General features: G+C 33.9%; 2 protein-coding genes and 1 pseudogene across 2 annotated transcripts; 2 read left to right on the forward strand and 1 right to left on the reverse strand.

Annotated features, from left to right (window-relative positions):
- Window positions 1–1,446: 1,446 nt before the first annotated feature.
- LOC100637044 (leishmanolysin-like peptidase) lies at window positions 1,447–8,899 on the reverse strand. The gene is made up of 20 exons (XM_019998481.1): window positions 8,689–8,899; window positions 8,490–8,623; window positions 5,187–5,217; window positions 5,046–5,125; window positions 4,887–5,004; window positions 4,562–4,728; window positions 4,152–4,245; window positions 3,960–4,057; window positions 3,800–3,911; window positions 3,633–3,740; window positions 3,501–3,577; window positions 3,326–3,436; window positions 3,119–3,278; window positions 2,961–3,062; window positions 2,860–2,905; window positions 2,678–2,802; window positions 2,513–2,587; window positions 2,046–2,123; window positions 1,959–1,986; window positions 1,447–1,910 (listed from the first exon to the last, which is right to left on the reverse strand). Exons 1-20 carry the CDS (start codon window positions 8,806–8,808, stop codon window positions 1,585–1,587), a joined length of 2,190 nt encoding a protein of 729 aa, XP_019854040.1. The 5' UTR covers window positions 8,809–8,899; the 3' UTR covers window positions 1,447–1,584.
- Window positions 8,900–8,943: 44 nt separating this feature from the next.
- Window positions 8,944–10,403, forward strand: LOC109583240 (uncharacterized). The gene is made up of 2 exons (XM_019998485.1): window positions 8,944–9,043; window positions 9,089–10,403. The coding sequence occupies exons 1-2, from the start codon at window positions 9,031–9,033 to the stop codon at window positions 10,108–10,110; spliced, it is 1,035 nt and encodes a 344-aa protein (XP_019854044.1). The 5' UTR covers window positions 8,944–9,030; the 3' UTR covers window positions 10,111–10,403.
- Window positions 10,404–11,211: 808 nt separating this feature from the next.
- LOC100637171 (phenylalanine--tRNA ligase alpha subunit-like) overlaps window positions 11,212–18,818 on the forward strand; it is an 11,729-nt pseudogene continuing 4,122 nt past the window's right edge.

The raw sequence follows: 18,818 nt of genomic DNA on the forward strand, positions 1-18,818 counted from the left end.
CATACAAAACAAGCCATGCAAATTACTGTTGATTACAATGAGATTATGGCTCATTGTCTATGCTCACAATGCATGGGGACCTAGAATTTTACTCACGCTCTAAGAAAAGTGAAGTTGTAGTGGAGACTGATGCGAATTGGTTGATTAAAAGGCTCATTTTGTCCAACTAGAGCTGCTGTGTTCTTTTTTGACTTGTTTGAGTCTTCCAAATGAGTTCTAACCAAAGGCTGTGAAAGCAAAAAATATATACAATGCCAAGATTGAGATGATAACATACAGCAATACCTTTTTTGGTAAACTGTCATGAGAACATTCATGATAATGACTGGTAGCTGTATTTGCCAGAACAAGAGACTAATCAAGATGAAATAGCTGTAGCTTGTACCCTTCATCTTTATTCCTTATGTCCAAATGCAGTAGGAGTAAGTCACAGTTCAGGTTAAATAAAGTTTGAAGTATTATTGCATCACTATCATATCTAGAATTATATCTTATAAAGTCCCTAAACATTACTATAACAGCATAAACACAGTATGATTAAGGCAACATACACAGGGCAACATTGTTGCATTAACACCTTGCATGGAGACAACATATTTTCACATGTATTACATGTTGCATTAACATTTTGTAGGCAAAATATTTTCCCATGTATTAGATCTACATGTGATCAAGATAGTAGAAGAGAATTCTCTTACATTTTAGATTTTATACATTTAGCCAAACTTCAGAGTTTAATGTTAATTTAGTAAACATCAGTGTGGGAAGAAAACTCTTGTGCCATCCGAAACAATCATAAACATAAGTAAACAATGCTAAACATAAGTAGACAGTGGTAAACAATGCTAAACAATCATAAACATAAGTAAACAATGCTAAACAGTGATAAACATAAGTAAACAATGCTAAACATAAGTAGACAGTGGTAAACAATGCTAAACAATCATAAACATAAGTAAACAATGCTAAACAGTGATAAACATAAGTAAACAGGCATACATTGTATATCACTGTATACCTATATTTTCCATTGTATATCATTGTTTACCTATGTCTACTAGTCTTTACCACTATATTGTCAAAGTTTATCAGTGTTTAGCCATGTTTACCACTGTATATCTTTGTTTACTTATGTTTACCTGTGTTTAACACTCTAAATCACTGTGTACTCATGTTTACCACTGTATATCAATTTTTACCACCTTTTACCTATGTTTATTACTATTTCCCTATGTTCACCACTGTATATCATATGTATATCAGTACTTACTTACATTTATTAATGTTTGCCACAGTTTCAATGCTTATCAATGATGTTTACTGTTGTTTACCTATGTTTCAATTGTGTTTACCATAGTTAATAATAGCTCTTTTAATATTGATGTTTACCATGATGACAGTAAACTCAAGAGTTTGGATAAATCATTGGTCTTAAATCAAGCCTCATAGGGTATATTAAATAGAATCTACTCATAAGTAAAAAAAAGAATCATATCAGAACATTAAAGCATTTATTAGAATAAAGGTGAAGAAAAATCTACTAAGAATTGCTCTAACTTACACATGCACATAACGACTAAAGTTTTAATAGTTAATAATGAATGAAGCAAAGATCGCTGCAAGAAGAAGATTCACCATTGGCAGCAGGTTCCCAGCACTATCAGTTGCAGGAGTGGGACTTCCAACACTAACTATAGAAGAAGTTGGACTCTCAACAGTAACTGTAGAAGAAGTTGGACTCCCAGCAGTAACTGTAGAAGAAGTTGGACTCCCAGCAGTAACAGTAGAAGAAGTTGGACTCCCAGCAGTAACTGTAGAAGAAGTGGAACTTTGAACACTAGCAGTAGAAGAAGTAGGGTTTCCAACACTTTTACTAGGAGTAGGACTCGCTAACTCTCTATATAGTTTAGCTGGATGATACAAATAATGCATGGTGGATTTTATAATTTTTTTTTTACCTGCTTCAGGGCAATTTGTAAAATCATCCTGCAAAAACATTTAAGAAATAAAGTAAAAAATTCAAATATACTGTACTCAGTACTCACATAGCATATCTCAACACAGGATGGGCACACAATCCCTCCACGATATCTCACATCATTTGTAGTCTGATCAATTTTTATCTATAAAACACTCAATATGACAGGGTTTCCCACAAGACTTTAACATTGTGCAGCTTCTTGTCAGTAGATTGTTAGAGTCATATTGACTAAAGATCCTGCACTGATTTGCATGGTTTTTGGCCAAATTTTGTCAAAAATAAATATAAGAGAATTCTTAATTTCTATAATTATTTTTGATACACATACAAGTCTTTATGTAGTATAGAAAGTTATAGTGGATTCGTGCAATCAAAATTTAATTTTTAAAAGTTGTTCCAAATGTTATACATTATAGTGCTTGTCAGCTCATAAATTATACTGATATGTGCTGTTAAACCCACATAACATGCATGCTTTATGGGAAACGCTGAAATGAGATATGTGTGTTATATGTTATAAGAATGGCATACCACTTGACCAGCTTTACTACAGGTATATGATTGTCCAAGGATCATTATAGTAACAGCACTATTGGAGCATTGGTACTACAAAATGTAAGTATATACAATTAAAAAAGGATCGACTGACATCTTGCTTTACACCTTGAGGTGTAAACATAAACAACCTTTTTCTACCTCATAGCATCCAGCACTGTATTTGGCAGTGTATGTGTTTGAGCCATTAGTGATCTGCCACTTTTCAGAGTGATCCACACAACGTGATCTAGGTCCATATGTCTCTGCTGCTTCATTATTAGCAGCTATTGCATGACATAAATAATTTAATAAATATTTATGATTTATACTATTTATATTACTTAGGGGGATCCCTTTCCTGCATATACCCCGAGGGGCTTCCCTTAGCTAAAATTAATAAAGAAAAAATAGAATACCTATTTATAAAAAGTTTTATATTTACTAGGTCAAGATAATATGGGCAGAAGTCTGCTGATTGAACAAAACCTCCATAAAACGGGAGCCTGTATGCTGAGCTGTCAAAATTTTCACCTGAGTTTAAATACTAGACACAAGTATAAAAGTAGTCATTATCGTACAAATAAAACTTTTTCTTTCTACCTGATATTCTCGAGGTATTGATACATAAGATGCTACATATAAGTAATTATCCACAAGGTTACAAAAAGCAACTGCTGTCCTGTCTATGTTGCATTTTAGGTTTTGTGGATGATGGTCATCATCGGTAAAGAAATCACAAAATGGAGCTATTGGCTCATTCCTACATATTTAAATAACAGTCAATTCATTAGCAGTGTATGTACATACTGTCTTCTTTTTGAGTCAATGTATCCTCCACAAGAACCAGTAACATATCCACATCCATCACCACGTCCCCAAACTAGTATACTTGCTTTGCTATAATCAACTTTATACCAACTATATAATTATAAATAAAATTATAATTACAATACATTATGGTTTTAATGTTTAATTAACATACCCACTGTCTTCTAACAGTGCATAACTAAAACTGGAGAATGCAAGGTTTTCTGATATGACACCAGTCATAGCTTCATACTGAACAAAATAAAAATTCATTGGATATGGGCAAGGTTATCAAGTGTGTGCTTACATTTAGTAATCTTTTCTCCCAGTGTGATCCGGCAGTACCACTACCACCTTGATCCTCTAACTGAACACCCTCCAAAGTATCACAATTAAAATGATGTTTTCCAACCTCCTATAAATTTACAGGTAATTTATTTAATATAGGTCTACTAAGTTGTTTTCATGACATACCACAAGTTTTGGAGTAACTAATTGTGTAACTGTTTTTGTCATTGTCCCGAATCTCGTCTGCCAATCATTAATGACCACTGTTTTTACTGTATTTTCTGCTGCTATATATTTACTATTGAATATCATTATTAATAAAGATATCATAATCATTTTAACTGACCCATTAGCATCAGTTGGTGGGTTACCATTGGCATCTCTATGTGTTCTTGGGTTTCCCCTTTCATCTCTGTACCATGGATATAAGTTATCTGAGAATCCCTATATAATAAATAAATAAATAAATATATAATGACATACATTATGAGTCCATTAGTAGCTGTTATTAATAATTTTAGTTTTATAACGAACTTACTAGCACATGAAAAATTTCATGTTTTGCAACCTTAAAAACGTGTTCTGCATCATTAATGTCACTTGGGCAGAAATTGATAATTCCTGATATTGGCCTACAAAAAAGTATTAATTCCATAAAAATTACCATATAGAGCAAAATTTTCAAGGGCTGTAAATTTTGCAGATTTTGCACTGAATTTTTTGAAAATTCACAAAAATTACTTTTGTGAAAATCAAATTAAAAGGGTACAAGATGGCAACCGGTATAAATTTATGAAAATTAAATCCACAAAATAGATTTTAAAGCAAATTTGTGAATATACAACCCTCCAAATATTTGTGCTATACAGCATCAGTCCTGAAAAATCACTCACATAATGTTAACAAATATGACACACTATACAGTCCTAGTCATTTAACTTAGCCTACCTGTCATATCGATCTTCCAATTGGCAGGCTGTGGCATAAGCAATGGTACCCTCATCACAGTTGACATCAATACCATATACATATAGAGCAAGGTCAGCTTCAATACCAGGTCCATCACTATAAGCCTCAACACAATTGCTACTATCTCCATTGCACTGCACACAACGCTATATGTACATATAAAATAAAGTTGTTGTCAAACATTAAATAAATTACTATGAAAAATTGAACATGCACAATATAGATTAGAACAAACAGGTTATATAATTTGTGTAAATGAATTTCTTAGAATTTAGTTATACTATTAATCTGTTTGACAAATCACCTGTAGATGTTCTGATGGTACTGGAAAAGCATCACAAATAACTGATTTTGTTGAACATTGATGAAGACATGGTTCAGTAGGACCAGTTAAAATAACTTCATCATTACTGACACAATGCCTAAATGTATAATGACAATAAACTCTATAGCAAATAATTGCCTTCGTAATCGAAGAGGGCTTGGAGTCCTTCTCACTGTAAGGATTGACTCAAGATTCTCTTTTACTTGACTCATGATAGTCTGCATGGTTAAATAACAATGATATTAATGAATTAAAATGATAAATCTGTTAAATACAAACCTTCACTTGTTGCTGTTTTGTCTCAGATAATCTATATTAAATTGAAAAATTTGATTAGCATACTAATAATCAACACAGTCATCAGAATTAAGTAGAAATACCTATTTAAAGGGTATCTCCAAATTTGATGTATTTATTTTATGGTCTTAATATGATGACTTAACCATAATAATAATGTGTTCCAAATCCCACTGTCTAAAAATAATTATTTACTGAGATATGAGCCTTCAAATATGGTGGCATCATAGTAGATACTGGTACATGTAACTCCATTCCTTTATAGGGGAAAATGATCCTTTATTCTTATACCTTGTAATGTAATAGCATGCACAAATTTAAAAATTGGGATCCAGGCTTGAGCTTTCATTATTCTAAGCATGCAACTGCAAGAAAAAGTCATAATATCACACTTTGGTGAATTTTCTTGTTTGCTATTCTGAGGCATCTTCTTGCAGTTGCATGCTTAGAATAATGAAAGCTAAAGATCCAAATTTTTAAATTTGTGCTACAAGGCATGAGAATTAGGGATGAGCCTATTATTCCAGCATAATTTTAGGAATAAAAGGGGTTTCCTCATGTGAGGAATAATGCTGGAATAATTGGATGGAAATAGGAATAATAGTGGAATAATAAGTGGAGTTCAGGTCAATGGTGATTGCAGACTGAAGAAAATTTAAAAAATTTTGGCTAGGGTTTTTTGGAAGACCTATTTTTAAAACACTACTGGGATGCAATTCTTGGGTGAAAATTGATTATTTGAGAAAATTATTGAGAATAAATTGAGAATAATAGGATAAAATGAAAAGAATAATGGGGAAAATTATTAAGAATTTCCATAAAGAATAATAGGAACATTTATGAGCATAATAGGCTAGTGATGGCGATTCTGAGTCCGGAGTATTTGATCCTTTGATTCCAAATGGAATCGTACTCGTATCGAAAGAGAAGTGGGAATTTTTTGAAACAATTCCAAATTAAGCAACACCCAACCACACCTTTTAATATCAATAATAGTTAATTAATCAGTAGTTAATACCTTAATTATTCATTATTATTGCATTTTATTGCTCTAATTGATATCACGTGGCTTTGCGCATGTGTAGATGTAGTACTCGGAATCGGTATTCGATTCCATCGATTCCAGTCTCAAAAGTATTCAGAATCGAAAATTGAATGCAAATTTCTGGATTCGCCCATCTATATAATAGGCTCGATCCTAATGAGAATAAAGGCCGGATCACTCCCCTACTACATTGATAATAAAGTATAATAGAGATAATAGAGTATACTCTATTATCTATGCCCTAATGACGTCACGTTTAGCCACACTCACAAACAGGAAGTAACATTGCAGGAAGCAAAATGTCAACATTTTTCATTATGACTTTGAAGGCTCATATTTCAGTAAATAATTATTTTTAGATAGTTGGATTTGGAACACATTATTATTATGGTTAGATAATCATATTAAGGCCATAAAATAAATTTAATACTGGCTACAACAGAGAATGTGGTTAGTACATTTTTGCTCTTACACTGAGTTGTTGTGATACCGTATAGCTTAAAATTTTCGTGGAATGTAAATTTCGTGGTTTTCGTGGTTATGGGCTGCCCACGAAATTTAAACCCACGAAATCATTGAAGTGCCATCCCTTACAGGCTATGTAAACTGTCAACCACGAAAATTAAACCACAAATTGTCCCACCAGGAGCAAACCACGAAAATATCAACCCACGAAAATATCAAGCTATACCAAGCTATACGGTAATACTATTGTTGGACCAGTATGGCTTTTTCAATTTTAGTTCTAGTTTAGTTCTATCATAGGTGCAAAACTGCAAATAGTTCTAGCTCTAGTTCCTTTTTTAGGCTGTTACAAGAATAGTTCTAGTTCTTGTTAGTGTAAAATTTATTGGGTTAGTTCTAGTTATAGTTCCTACATATAGCTTTTAGTATAGTTAGTCCTAGTTCTAGTTCCTTGAAATTTTTACTGTTAGATAGTTCTAGTTTGGTATTAAGCTCTTAATTATAGTTCTAGTTACATGTATGTGCTCTGTGAAAGTATAATAACCATGCATGCAATGAGTTTTCCATCATAATTAATGCACAATAAATATATATTGCAAGTTCACTGTACAGTTTATTTAATGTACTGCTTGTTTTTCCTAAGTAATGTCTCTCTCTCTAAAGTATCGTTAGTCAGCCTAAATGCTTTCGTCTGTATCTTCATTGTATATAAAGTAATCCCAGACAGTGCTTTGAATTCGGCTTCAAACTTTACACGACTCTTGACTTCCACAACCTCATCTTCCTCAAGTTGAAATAGTTCAGTTACATCTGGTGTGGGTCCTGGTTCAGCTGTTTCTTTTCCTTATCCACCTGTAAGTTGTACTTGTACTTGTAGCAGCTGAGATGCATACATGATAGACTCATTCACATGCTATGCATGAGGACACAAACAGTACATGTAGATGTAGTTTATGTTAAATATAGAACTATTAATAGTGACTAGTTTTTGTTCTAGTTCTACACACTTAGTTCTAGTTCTAGGTTGTGACAATGATTATATATTTTAGTTATAGATTAGTTATTAATTCCATAACACTGTTAGTTATAGTTCTATAGTCCGGTACAAAGTTTCAGTACGGTTGGTTCTAGTTCTGGTTTTATTCTGGATTTTTATGTTGGTTCTAGTTCTAGTTCTAGAACTAAAGGGGAAAAACCCAAGAACTAATAGCGAAATAGTTCTAGTTCTGAGAACTAGAACAACAATAGGTAATACTGAAAGCAAATCCATTTTTCACACCCCAAGTTCAGTGTGTGTACAATTTAGTTATAGTCAAAGGGGCAGCCTAGTTTGGCTAGTAAGACCATTCCTCAGCCTATTAAGTAATTGGGGTGGCCCCACGGGCAGTTCTACAAATTCCAAGAATAATGCACCTGTGCCTATGGGCCCTAGGGACACCGTATGCTATGATAACAATAGCTATAACTAAGCAATTTTTAGTCTAGTATGGTGGAGATTAACACACTAAAGCTAGTTATCTGCATTAATTGTTGCCGGTACTTGTGTGTCACACAGCCCACACAGTCAAATGTATACTCGATGCTCATCATAATGACTGTGAGTCTGTGACTGTGTGACATATGCACAACTAGAACACACACATACATAAACACTCACATACAAAAAAACATTGCTGATTAGCAGAATACAATGAGATTATAGAATTATGATGCACCTATAGACGCTTTATTTGCGGATGCACCAATATTATAGCCTACATTATATATCTACTCACACTCCCAAAAAAGTAAAGTTGTAGTGGAGATTGATGCGAATAGGTTGATTAAAAGGCTCATTCCTCCCAGCTACAGCTAAAGTCTTTGCTGCCTCAGATTTATATGAAACTTCCAAATGTGTTCTAACCAAGAACTGCAAAAAACGAAAAATACAATGCAAATATATAATAAGAGGAAAACGAGTATAGATCTATATACCTTTTTTGGTAATTTGTCATGAGGACATTCATGATAATGACCGGTACTGTTAGATCTAGCTGCATTTGCCAGGACCAGAGACAAAAGTAAGAAGCAGCAGTAGCTTGCAAATTCAGTCATCTTCAGATCTTTTCTCAGCACGAAGAGTTTCAAGAAGTAGATTCATTACTTAAGTAGATCATTACATCACATCCTGGCCCATTCCATTCCTCCCACCAGAATAAATTGCATGTGCTGCATCATGCTATGAATAAAGCAAAGTTCATAGAAAAACAATCACTCAGCATTTTAAAAACTTTAGCTCTCTTTTTTTTGTTGAAAGAGTACTAGTAAAGATCTACCATGAATCCTAAAAGTAAGATATCAATACTTATAAATCATTCCTGATCTCATTATGTAGGGAAGCAGTGCACTTGTCTTGTAGTTGGAATAGTCTCAGTTCTTGCATTAGCAATACTAATAATAACATACAGTTCAGTCATGATGACTGCTTTTAGTGGCCCTGGTTCAGTCTTTGCTGGTGGTAACGTATTTATATCTCTTCATTCAAATGGGTTTGATACTGAAGTGGTTAAAGGACTCCGTGTAATGCCACAGTCAGTAGATAATGATGTCTTTTATTACATTCAGTCATGCAATGTGAAGAGTATCAAAACCAGCTTCTTGCCATTAAGAATGCACAGCATTGCATTGAACCAACAGCAACCCATACCTGTAAACTATTATAATGGGGACATTCCTATTCATACTCTTAATACTGGCTCCATCACTTACTCAGCAAATTATACAAAAAGTTTTTGTTTGACAGTTTTTAACGATATAAGCAGGTATCAAAGTTACATTGCTAATTCTGATATTTCACGTAATACCGGTATCAGTACCTTCTGCCTTCACCGATCAACAGGAGGGCATTCTAGTGGTACTTTGCTATTGAATGAAACTAACTTTTACTTCATTGCTGCAGTGATCAGTGAGCGATCCAGTGATACGTTTATCAAGCTAAACATCAGTGCCAACATTACCACATACTCTGATAGCAATATCGACAGCTGTTCATTGAGTGATACAGAGAGATCATGTTACATTGATATATCAAGCTACAAAGGAAAAAGCATATGTGTCTATATACAATCAGAGAAATATCAATCCATAACATACAGTGTATCACATACTCCCACTCTTGTTGGCTTTGTTGCAGCTTCAGTGATCATAACAGTAGTCATAATTATAATGATAATAGCTAGTACCATCATTGTCACATGCTTTCTATTAAAGGAGTTTCAGAATAGTTATGCATCAGCTACTAGCTCTACTGCTAAATTACAGTCTAATAGTGGCTTTGAGTTGGAAAAGTACAGGCCAAAAAGAACAAGTTTAATTCGGGGAATATCAAAAAACAGCAATCAAAATGCTATAATCTAATGATGTAAAATTTTGCTGTTGTTGTTGTTGTTGTTAGTTGTTTTTAGTTGCTAAGAAAAATTAATAATCCAAATTCCAGCAAATTTTGTGGTGCTGACATTGCATAACTGACACTGTGGCTCACAGCTTGGAAAACTGCCCATTGCCATATAAATTAATGATATAATAATTGTTTTTGGGTTCATGCCAAATTGTGATGTGTTATGCAGCCTCAGGTCAGATTTGTACCTAAACCACACCTGCTAAGAAGCTTTGCATGTAATAAAATTGTGATGTGACATCATTGTAGCTTCCATAGTAGACTATAGTGCAAACAATTTCATTAATGTCTGCACCTTGAACTTGGGGAACTCCCACCCAATGAATGTTCATTTCAATGGCCTTTCATCACAAACCACACCTTACAATGCTTATAAAAATCACTCTGCATGCTCCTAGCTCATCAGCGAGCTTATCAGTCATTGACTCTCAGCTGTATAATCTAATACTTGAATTAATACCTGTCCATTGAATCCTCACAAGACTGAAGTCATGGGTTGCTGCTGTTGCTCTCAGGCCCCAATATTAGATGATCCTACCATCACTGCTCATCTCAAAGTTGGTAGATTCATAGCAGTAAGGGGCTATACAACATATAAAAATGATGCTCCAGGCCTGTTGTACACAGATGGAGAGAATCTTTATTATGAAGCTACTTGTGGTGAGAAGAGAGCTTGTTCTTTGTGCTGTAGGTTTCGTCAACCATTGTCCAGCATAAAAGAAATCACTGTTGAGCAAGGTTCACAGGTTGTGACCGTTGGAAATGGAGTATTGGTTGGACCATTTCTTAAGGTGACTTTTGATAATGGAGTGATGCTAGTCTCAGCTGCAGATATGGGATCATTCCCTCAGACTCTAGACAGCATGACAACAAAAACTATGCAGCCACCAGGATTTAATTGAATTATAAACATACTTCATTGAATTATGAACATACTCTATTGCATCTGTGTCTACAAACAACAAAACTCCCAAAAATCTTTACTTTATTGTTTTTAATAACTACATCTATTATATAACTATAATAACCATTAATTAATAAACGGCCCCACCTTTAAAACACGTGTTGCCTTGTTGGCCGGCTTCACATCAAGATGACGTCTCAGACGGAGTCTTTACCCGATGCTCTCTTGGAAGCTCTGGCAGAAAAGGGTCGAGTAGATTCCTATGAATATGCTACTAGTGTCGGTAGAAATCATCAAGACGTAGTCGGAGCCTTAAAGAGTTTGGAGTCCTTTAGAGACGTAGGCTTTAGCACTTGATTTGCCGATTTGCACACGGTGTGGGGGTCTTTGTCTCTCTTTTAGGTTATAAATACAGAGCAGAAACAGACTGAATTGTGGGAGCTGGCCGAAGAAGGTAAAGAGATAGCTGAGAATGGTTCACATGAGGTTAGACTCTTTGAAGCAGTCGATCAATCAAATGGAACACCACAAAATGAACTAATGGTGAGAAAAGATCATGTAAAGATTACATTTGATTACGAAATTGCCTGTTTAAAATACAAGCCTAGCAAGTGTTAGCTGAAACGAAATTGTTGTTATACAAAAAGCGTAATATTAACTGTAATAAATGTTCGTACATGTATAATGATAATTTTATGTGTACTTGTATATGTAATTTTGTCTTGTCTTTCTTATTTTGATTTCATTCCGCTATCTCTCCCTTTAGTCTACAGTTCCTAATGCTAAGATTGGTTTCAGCAAGGCAATGTCTAACAAATGGCTAAAGCTAGACAAATCATCACCAGGCCCACCACAAGTTTATAGAAACGTAAGTTGTAATTAGCATTTCGATATTACCGGACTCTATTTATGCAACATTTGCTACTGAATATTGAATGTGGCTTGCTGGTTATTATTATTATCAGTTAGTTATGGTGTGGTAGCTATAGTAATGGTCCTTCACTATCTACATTAGAACAAAGCAGTGACAACTTTGTTTTGAGCTGTACGGGGGAAACAAATGAAAATTAATAATAATAATAGTACATGTGATCTGATTTGCCGTAAATGTAAAAATTTTCATGGCGGATAAATTTTCGTTCTTTCCGTGGGCCACACAGATCCACGAAATTTTAATGCAAGGGTGTGGTGGTTAATTCAATAGGCCACGTGACAGCCATGCGTACTGATCATGAATATTACTCGTCTCTCTTTCATACTTCAGCATCTCTCCTTCCTCTGCTTCACAGATCTCCTTATGTACATGGTAGTCCCTGATAACTGAAAAGATAGTGAAGGTAGGCATCCATGTGGTCAGTAAATTAATAAGTTGGGTAACGCCTACTACAAAATTTTTAATGCACAAAAATTAATTTTTATGATAAAATTTCAAAAATTTGAAAATTTATACCACGAAAATTTTTACGTTTACGGTAACTCCAATTAAAACTGAATTTTTAATAAGTCTTAAAAGTTGCTCAAAATTAGACAAAAGTCCAGGCCTGTAAGCTTTACTGTGCTATAGGGTTTTTGGACAAATTTCTTTTAAAAAGGCTAAGAGAGAATTCTCTATTATATATTTTTTCCCCAATCCATATCCTAATGTTATATAAGTTTCAGTAGATTCTGATCAAAATATATATCAGAAAATGTAATAAAAATTTAGAGTAATTTTGGAGCCATTTTTTGGAAAAAAAAATGAGCTATAGCATTGGGGTATTTTTCAAATTTTCGCTATTTTAAAATGGCTGTAACTCAAAAATTTTTTGTTGGAAACAGCTTAAACTTTCTACATAGCCTAAGGACATCAATATACATCAGAAAATGTAATAAAAATTTGAGGTTATTTTGGAGTCATTTTTTAGAAAAAACCATGGGCTATAGCCTTGGGTATTTTTTAGATTTTGGCTAATTTTTAAAAATGGCCGTAACTCAAAAATATTTGTCGGAAACAGCTCAAATTTTTTGTGTAGCATATATTCATCAATATACATCAGAAAATGTAATAAAAACTTGGGTTGATTTCAGAGCCATTTTTAAGCCATTTTTTAGTGGTAGGGTAATGCCTACCACGAAATTTTTAATGCATGAAATTTAATTACACCACGAAAATTTTTACTTTTATGGTATGTGTACTGTAATTTTGGAGGCAGGAGGTATGACATTTTGATAGTCATTTACCGAAATAAAAACCCGCCATTTTGAATCATTGTGTCCATTCTCATTAGCTCTTGACCATTACTAACTGTACAAAGGGAATTAATAATACCATATAGCGGGTAAATTTGGAGGGGCCAAATTTTGGTGAATTCCAAAAATTTTGGTGATTGGCAGATTTTAATTTGGCAAATTTGTGGCCACATGCCATTGAACATGCGTATAATGGCTTAAAATGGCGGATTTTTATTTTGGTGAGTGGCTATCAAAATGCCAAATTTGCTGAATTTAATTCCCTCCAAAATTTCTCGCTATACGGTAATAGTACTTATACTCAAATTTACTTAAAATTATTATTTAAGTTATACATTGCATTATATTTATTGTGATAAATTATTTATATAATGACTAATCTAATAGCTAAATTAATTAATTGTGTAGGTGGAGTCTGTGACTGATACTGTCCTGAAGTTATTGTGTTCCCTCAAAGGTGAGAGTGGGAGGGGAGAACTGTCCGATGAGAATTTGAAGGAATTTAAGAAGAGGAAGCTCATCAGTAACACGTCAGTTTATATAATCTGTATTTTTATTTATGGGCTCTGTTTTTTGTTTTCTCTCCCCCCTCTCTCTCTCCCTCTCCCTCTCTTTCTCTGTAGTATAATAAAGAATTACATAATCACACAGGGTCCTTGCTTTACCACTAGCATCAGTAAGAAGAGTACAGAGCTTACTGCTGAAATGATACAGAAGTGATTCATGATTTGTAATGTTCACATGTACATGTACTGTATATGTGTGTTCATGTTTTTTGCTGTTATCCGATTGGTGCCGTACCAAGTCACATGACTATATTGTTTGGCTCTTTAGTTAGAACAGCAATACCAGACACCACACACTTTGCTATTACCAATCATGTACATCATTTCCTAATATGTACATTGAACGCTGTAAAGTGACATTTATCCATGTAAAAAATCCAAATTTGACTGGAATCAGCTTAAAGTTGATACACAGCATAAGAACATGTACCCTGTATACATACATGTACATGTACTGTATTTCCTCAAATAAAATACTTTAAAACTACAAATTTTAGCGTGCTACTTTATTTTAGCGATATTAGCGAAGAGCCTAAACATGCTAAATTTAATATTTGCTAATAAAAACACCCAGTCACATGATCACAAAATGTCGCTGATACCATAGATACAGTATCTATGCTGATACTACACTAGTAGATGGCTCTCTTCTGCTTGGTCGACAACACTACCAGAGGAAGGAGAACCCAGTGGAACGACAGCAGCAGCTAACAGAAAAGTGGGAATGGTTTAATGATATGCCAAATTTAATAGTCGCTAATTTGACATTTAAGCATAAATGCTAAATAAAGTAGCCGCTAACATTAATAGGTTTACAGTACCTGTACATGTATAATATATACATGTATGTGTACATGCATTGATACCTTTTGTAATCACAGATGTACATGTAAGGGTACAATGTACTTTAATTCACTAAATGTACCTATTTAATAATGTTCCTTTGTTATTTTGATTCTTTTGTTCTAGTGGTTCATGGAAGAATGAAGAATTCAAGTCTTACAATTTCAATGCACTAGGAGCTCCTCTTGCCACTGGTCACCTCCATCCATTGCTTAAAGTTAGGACCAAAATACGACAAATATTCCTTGAGATGGGGTGAGCCTTTCATTAAAATATTATTAGTAATGTATTCACATGTACAGCTTGGTGAAAATTGCTTGTTTTTAAAATGCTCATAACTAGAGAATTATTTGTCAGAAACAATTCAAAATTCCTACATTGCATAAGTACAACAATAAGTATCAAAAAATTTAATCAAAATTGTTCAGAGCCATTTTTCAGAAAAAAACCATGGGCTATAGTACACTGTACATGTACGTGGCATTTCTTTTAGAAGATGGCCCAATTTAAAAAATATAAGCTATAGTATAAGTTGAAAAAATTGGACTCAGAATCAACTCAAAGTTACTACATAGCATAAGAACATCAATTTACACGAGAAAATAATTAATAGAAATTGGGGATGATTTTGGAGCCATTTTTTGGAAAATATTTTAAAAAATGCTCATAACTTGAAAAATATGTATCAGAAACAGCTCAAACATTGTACTTGTACATACATATACATGTAGCATAAGGACATCAATATGCATCAGACAATTTAATAGTGATTTTTGAAGCTAATTTTTGAAAAAAACCATTGGCCCATAGCACAGGGTGTTCTTCAGAAAATGGCCCATTCAAAAATGGCCACAACTCGTAACATTGAATTTGGAATCAACTCAAACTTTCTACATAGCATAAGGGTGTATCAGAAAATGTCATAAAAATTGGGGGTGATTGTGATTCAGCTACACTGTACATCGTGTACATCATTACTGCTACTAATTTGTAATTTGTCGATATTTATAGATGATGGTTAATTTTTCAGATTTTGTGAAATGCCTATGGATAATTTCATTGAGAGCTCCTTTTGGAATTTTGATGCTCTTTTCCAGCCTCAGCAGCACCCTGCCCGTGATGCTCATGACACATTCTTTTTAAAAGGTAAAGCAGAAATAATTTCTTTTTAGTATTCCTTTAATTACAAAATCATTTTATTTATTCTAGATCCACAGTTTTCCTATGATTTTCCTACCGAATATTTTGAGAGAGAGTGAAGACCATGCACCAGACAGGAGGACATGGATCAATAGGGTAGGAACTGTTTGTGTGTGTGCTGTATTTTCCTATTGTGTAATTCATTCTTTAATAAGCACCTTCAGCGATACATGGATGTAACTACTCTTGTGAATGAAATGCATGTGCCAAACCTCTCTAAAACGACCCCCCCCCCCCAATTGGCGGACACCTCTCTATAACGTACAGTTTCTGTTGTCCAGGCCATAAGGTCATTTCCTGTAGTTTGTTCAATGCATTCTTTGATATGCATCTTCAGTGATACATGTATGTGGCTATTCTCTATTGAAGAAAGACACTTGGTACTCAGATGTGTTACAGTAATTACTTAATAGTTTGTACATGTGTGTTTATGTAGACATGTGTTAATTAGTGTACTTGTTAATGAAGTTGTGTTATTAATTAGATTTAGGCTATATCTTTGTTAATCTTTGTAACTTGCTCATGAAGTTAGCCTCACGGTTACCGTATAGCTATGACGTTAATCTAGAGCAAGCCTTATCTTTGTTCATTGTTAGTTACAATTGAGCCTTATGCTCTTTGTGTTAATATTATATAAATGACTGATTTTTATAAGTTGTGTGGTCTATCATTTTTTGAGTTTAGTGATCTTTTTGAAACCATTAAAACTAACATTCCCTTGTGAATGAAATGTATGTATAGTAAATTTGTCAATTTTTTCCCTCCAAAATAAACTGCTACACTTGTACATGTACCGTAAATCCTTAAATAGAAACCACATTCGAATAAATGCCGGGGTAGCAATAGAATTAAACTATAAATAAGCAACACTAGCCTAGGAGTGACTCAGTAGTCTAGTGGATAATGCCTGAAGTTCCAGAAGTCAAAAGCATGAGGTGACGGGTTGGAATCTCGCTCTGGGCTGAAGTTTTTTTTATTTTATATATATTTTTTGAGATCCAAATACCATTTTAGCAAATAGACGCCCGGGCTTTTATTTAAGGGAATACGGTACATGTGTATGTGCATGTGTTTGAATTAATTTAGCTTTTGCAATGTTTTTAGTTTGAGTTACCATAAATCTGGTTATTTTTTATGGCTATAAAATATGTACATGTATAAAATGGACAATTTAGGTATTGGAAAGTTTTATATGCTGCCTATTTAGTCCAATGTATTAATAGGGAAAGGAAATACATGTATTAGCAATTCTAAATTTAGTATACCTCATTACTTTATTAAAATTACCGTCACTCAAAATATACCAGATTTATAGTAACTACATGATTTACATTTACATTTATGTTTTTATCTTCTCTATCCCTCCCTCTATTCTAATAATAGTTATCAATACGATTGGAAGCTAGAGGAAGCTCAGAAGAACATTCTCCGGACTCATACTACTGCTGTTAGCACAAGAATGCTCTACAAACTTGGACAACAAGTGGGTGTGGTTCATTCTCATGAATAATTAATGATTTTATGTGCTACTAGTAAAAGCTGATTATATTAATTTTCATGATTTATCAGCTAACGATGAGTAGCCATAGCAACCACTTTATATTATAACAGCAGGTGTGACTTTTATCACCTACTGTTATGGACTAAATTGACTTAACATGAGACTAATTTTACTTATTTTTTGAGCTGTATAAATTTTTATCCTTTATCCATTTAATTTTGTAGGAGTTCATTCCTGTGAAATATTTTTCTATTGATCGTGTTTTTCATAACGAGACACTTGCCGCAACTCACCTGGCCGAGTTCCATCAGATAGAGGGTGTGGTCACTGATTATAATTTAACCCTTGGAGATCTGATGGGAGTCCTGTATGCTTTCTTTAGTAAAATGGGTAAGTATTGATAATACAGTTACATGTAAATACTACATGTGCATGTACATGTACATACATGTATGCCATATGACACATTTTTATCCACTTGTTGAGCATTCTCATTGTCAATTGAAATGTGGTATGATAAACATTATATGTACATGGGGTAACAATCTGCTGTTACATGTTATTGATGTGTGTTCTCACGCCTAGGTACATGTAGTTAGTAATTAGTTCACTCATTAATTTAATGATCCATTGAGTATATAAATTGATTTTGGCAAAGAATGAATGACATGCACTATTGTCTACAATGTATATAAAGTGTGGTTGGAAACTACATGTAAGTTCCTCAAAATTAATAATGCAGTTAGCAATGGAAGGCAACTTTACTTTTACTGGTGAGTTCAGTGGTCCAGCAGTAGCAGCAGTTCTTACTGTTGAGATGATACTAGCTCTGATAGCTAATGGTGTGGTACTATCTATCACACTCTATCAGTGGAAGTCCTTGAAACAATCATCAACAATATTCTTCACTTCTCTCATACTGGCACATCTTGTATTGAATGTACTGTACCTTCCTTTCACTATCATTGCATTAGCTGCTGGTAAGTGGATCTTTGGTAGTACAGATGAGGAGAAGAGAGGGACATGTTACCTTGCTGCTTTTGTATTTTTATGTACCATACCTGTCATTTTTATGACATTAGCTGCTATATCGTTCAGTCGGTTTCTTTTTATTGTCAAACCACATCTTTACAAGTGGTTCATTAGACCCTTGATAGCACTGACCCTCACCATTATGGCTGTTAGCTGCTATTTCTAACATATATCTCCTTACATTCCACTCTGACATTGATCCAGACTTGTGTTATTTGTTACCAATAAACATCAATCGTAGCAGTGTTTTTGCTATTGTTTGAACTGTCATTGTCCTCATAATAATGTTTGTCTCTTCTCTTTGGACCTTTTGTTTCACTAGAAGCTACTTCAAAGCTCAGTCAGTGATAGCAGGAGAGAGTGTGTATGCCTCAAAAAAGAATAGACTCTGGA

Source organism: Amphimedon queenslandica, unplaced genomic scaffold, assembly GCF_000090795.2.
Source record: "Amphimedon queenslandica unplaced genomic scaffold, v1.1 AMPQUscaffold_13317, whole genome shotgun sequence".
Classification (NCBI taxonomy): Eukaryota; Metazoa; Porifera; class Demospongiae; order Haplosclerida; family Niphatidae; genus Amphimedon; species Amphimedon queenslandica.